The sequence below is a fragment of the Eurosta solidaginis genome, chromosome 4 (assembly GCF_040869045.1).
Source record: "Eurosta solidaginis isolate ZX-2024a chromosome 4, ASM4086904v1, whole genome shotgun sequence".
In the NCBI taxonomy this organism is placed as follows: Eukaryota; Metazoa; Arthropoda; class Insecta; order Diptera; family Tephritidae; genus Eurosta; species Eurosta solidaginis.
In genome coordinates, this window is record NC_090322.1 from 172651664 (window position 1) to 172656036 (window position 4373).

Consider the following 4373-nt stretch of genomic DNA (forward strand, 5'->3'; position numbering starts at 1 on the left):
CTAACAGACGAGGCTCTGGCGACCCCAAGCTCCTCAGGGAACTTGGGGGTGGGGAGGGAGGGATGGCCTGAAGGTTTAATGTGGCCATATAAATCGTTCCCGAGATGGTTGGGCCAGCACCTTAATGGTGCTGTTACCGGAGCGTATCGGATCTGTATCCGACAAAGGACCATCACATCGATAACACTCCCCAAAGCCTTCGGGGAGTAACCTAATCGCTACAACAACAACAACAACAGGTACTAACCCGACCATCTCCGGACCTATTGATATGACTACATTGAACCTTCTAGGGATTGAATATTAATAATGACCGCAATGCGAAAGTCTGCTAAAATTTACCATTCTCCATGGAATGCTACATATATAACTTCCCACGTTTTGAATCAGTAATGAAAAGAGCAAAATTTACTAAAATTTTAACTGGTTGTTGGTAAGGTGTTGATGTCCTCTCTTAACGCAATGTAATGGCAACGGCGACGCAGGGAAAATAATAAAAATCCTATAAATCTACTGATCATAATTAATTAATCCCTCCCTTTCTATGCAGTCGTATGCATACATACATATGGGTTTTGTTCTCCAAACGCTATTTAAAGAAATCAATTGGTATTAACATGAACTTCGAAATCTTTGGTATTTGCCTTCTTCAGTTGATTTTCAACAAAAGCATGACAAATTATCACTAACAAATGCATACAAGTTGTTTATATATTTAATATGGTAGGCAATTTACTTACCCTTTCTGGTGCGACGATCCTGGACAATCGGGCCTGACTAGACGAGATTTATTTTGCTTTAACATAGCGTGCTTAATGCGAACCATATCATGTTAGGGCACAATTTCGATTATGCAACCAATCAAAGAAATGTCGTGCTTGTAATACTGCTATGATAGCAGCAGCAGCTCCCGGTGGCGGCACATAAACAACAGTTGCATGCGGATCAGTTGCATTTTTTGCTTCGGCTGCAATTTTTAATCAATACAAATCAATATAAATTACCGAAGCAAATACTGGCAAACCAAGATGCGTAGTTCCACCCTTTTTTGGGAAAATACATCCAACCAATTTTGTACCGTATTCCAAAGCATGTTAGTTGTGGAAAGTACCTTGTTTACCGGTAAATCCTTGGCAAATGACACGTAAATCTGCATTTTATTGTAGGTTTATTGTTGTTTTGGCATATCCTGAGCTGAATTGCACCCCGGCAGAGGTGATATATATTAAAATAATATAACATTTTTTTTATTATATAAAAATACACATGCGTATGAATGAAAAGCAGAGAGTAATTAATGCTGCTTTGGTTGTAGCGGGAGCGATTTAGTATGACCACCTGAAACCTTCTAGGCCATCCCGTCGATTCTATACAACTTTCAGATTCTAAAAACGGATCTCGACACACGTCTTTTGATACCACCTTTGTTTAGGTTGTGCACTGTCTTGAAAACGTTACCTTTTTTGGTTTTGGATATCGAATCTTCACAAGCACTTTTTTAGTTTTTTAGTTTAATTACCACAATTACAGTTTTTCATCGTTTTAAAATGTTTCCCGGAATAATTAATAAATTGTTGTATTAAGATGACGCTATCATTTCGATGACAGCATGAAACGTCGATGTGTTAGTGGAGAGCGAAAAAAGCTTTGAATGTGTGGGTGAACTGGTTACCTCCGTCTTGTAGGGTAATAGCCATGGTTCAACTATATACAGGTTGGCTCATCTGTAAAGCAACAAAATATGTCTGTTCAAATTGTCAAAATCAGTGTATTGGTGTTGGTGCGAATGGTATGGAATGGGAACATAAAACTTAGCAGTTTTTGTATGTGTAAGTAAAATGTTGGCAATGTGTTGGTTTCATTTGCCATCTCCTTTTGACAATCCCTTCGACCATGCAATGACATAAATAAAATCAGCTGATGAGATGAGCCAACCTGTACATAATTGAACCATGGGTAATAGCCTATCGATTTTCGGGTAAAAGTTTTGACGTTTTATGTACTTCCGAAAACCATCATTTTGTTCCTTACATGCTTGGAGTGCAGCTAAAATGGTAATTCGTTACGACAGCATGACACTGCTAATACGCGTCCAAACATATAAAATAAAAATTTCAACTCGTTCAAAAGATCCTAACGAAAACCCGAAAAAAAACCCGCGGGTACCTTCGAAACCGGGGGTTGTATCCGTAGTATTTTTGCTCAGAACACTTTTCTGCGATGGCGGCCTTCGGCCGCGCTTTTAAAAAATTACCCTGGGTGAGTCCAACACCGGTTTGGAGACCAAAACTATATCCGCACAAAACACTTATGTTCACAATCTTTTTTTTTGGGTACTACAACCACATGAAAATCGCCAAATTCAACTGCAAATATCTCCGGACAGAGATAAATTTTTCTTTTCCGCCTTATGATTATTTTTTTCAAGATTAATACGCGTCTTTTGACACCTCTCTCGATATTTTTGACGCGTATTAGCAGTGTCATGCTGTCGTGAAGAATTGCCGTTAAAATATGCAAAGAGTTTTATTGTTTGGGGTAAACTCAGTTTTGTTCTATCTAGTCATGGGCCTATTTTCAGCATGCAAGCATGTGAGGACGTATCTCCTAATCTAGGCAGAGGAAAGATAATACACAGATTAACATAGTTAGGCCCTAAAACAAATCTTGTGGTCACAAACATGCAACCCTGTCATTAAGAACAATTTAATCAGCTGTTTTGTCAAAACAATTATCACTTTCGTTTCCACCCACTTGCGTTGTTCAAATATAATAAGCCGATAAGCCATTTAATTTACATGCACTGTATTTTACACGCTCCCAGCCACCTGCTCCTTTTAATACAAACATCATCATCTACAAACGTAAAAAGGTATTTAACAAAATATAAGAACTTGATAATTGTATTTAGTCATTCGTGTAACGTTAAGCGATTGAGTGATAGCACAAGATGAGTGGCCGCCGCACAGTGATTATTTTCAAATCCGAATCGGAGAGTAGCGACCGGTACGCGGAAGAACTACAATCCAATGGATTCAATCCAATATTTGTGCCCACACTAAGTTTCGGTTTCAAGAATTTAGAACAATTACGTGCCAAACTGCAAAATCCTGATAGTTTTGCAGGCATCATCGTTACCAGTCCCAGATGTATTGAAGCAGTTTGTGAGGCATTGCAGTTTTCGGAACTGCATGCGGGTTGGAAACTATTGCATAATTATGCAGTTGGCGAAGTGACACACAATTTGGCCTTATCATCGTTGCAACAACTTTTCACGCACGGCAAGCAAACGGGCAATGCACGAAATCTTGCTGATTTTATAGTGGATACATTTGATGGATCTCGCGATTTGCCACTGTTGCTGCCGTGTGGTAACTTACGCACTGATTTATTACTTTCCAAGCTGGTCGAAAATGGATTTCAAGTGGACGCCTGTGAGGTATACGAGACTGTTTGCCATCCGGCATTGGCCGATAATATGGAGCGTGCATTAAAAGCTGATAATATAGAATATTTTGCTTTCTTCTCGCCGTCGGGTGTTAATTGTGTATATGAATATTGCAAAGCGTACAATATAAATATGGATAATTGGAAATTGGTGGCCATTGGACCAAGTACCCGTTTGGCTCTTGAAGAGCGGGGATTGCCGGTGTTTCAAACAGCTGAACGACCATCTGTGGAATATCTCATTAAGGTGTTATTAAATCCCAGTGTAGGAAGAGCTAAACCGACCGGTGAAATAAAAGCGGTGGAGGAGCAATAAATAGCGATCTGCTTTGCGATGTAACTTATTTGTTACATTTGGCTGTTGTTGAATTTACTCATTTATTTATTTTTTTATAAACTTTTTCAATGTAATGAGGCCTTCTTACTTACCATGTATTTTTAAATCTATCAGAAATGCGGTGTATATATACATATATAGGCATGTGCTCGATTGAGAAGCCCCACGCATGTGTTTGTTTAGGTAAACACACATTTAGCTACTAGGGTAAACAATCCGAAAGTTTTTTAATAATAAAAATATATCCCGGATGTGTCGGAATGTGTTGATAGAATAAAGAGAATTTCTACAGTGTTTTTTTTTACCAAATATCAACGCCGAGTCTCTACCTGGCAACGGTAGAGCTGGACGAAGCCATTATAGAAAGTGTATGGCAATTAATCTAGTGGCTTCTAATATCCTTACGCATTCAATATATCAAAATCAGCCTTTATAAAATGACGAAAATAAGGTGTATTTTTTCGTCCATTTTTTGCACGATATCTACTAAAGCCACTATGCCTAATAAAGCTTCATAACACACCAACATTTCTACTTCAGTTGGAAATATGCGCTGACGGAATTTCAGGTTTATAAAATGCAGAAAAGG

At 38.6% G+C, this 4373-nt stretch overlaps 1 protein-coding gene across 1 annotated transcript; it reads left to right on the forward strand.

Moving 5' to 3' along the window:
* The first annotated feature begins 2755 nt into the window (after positions 1 to 2755).
* Positions 2756 to 4067, forward strand: Uros1 (Uroporphyrinogen III synthase 1). The gene has a single exon (XM_067783795.1). It carries the CDS (start codon positions 2951 to 2953, stop codon positions 3761 to 3763), a length of 813 nt encoding a protein of 270 aa, XP_067639896.1. The 5' UTR covers positions 2756 to 2950; the 3' UTR covers positions 3764 to 4067.
* Positions 4068 to 4373: the final 306 nt, after the last annotated feature.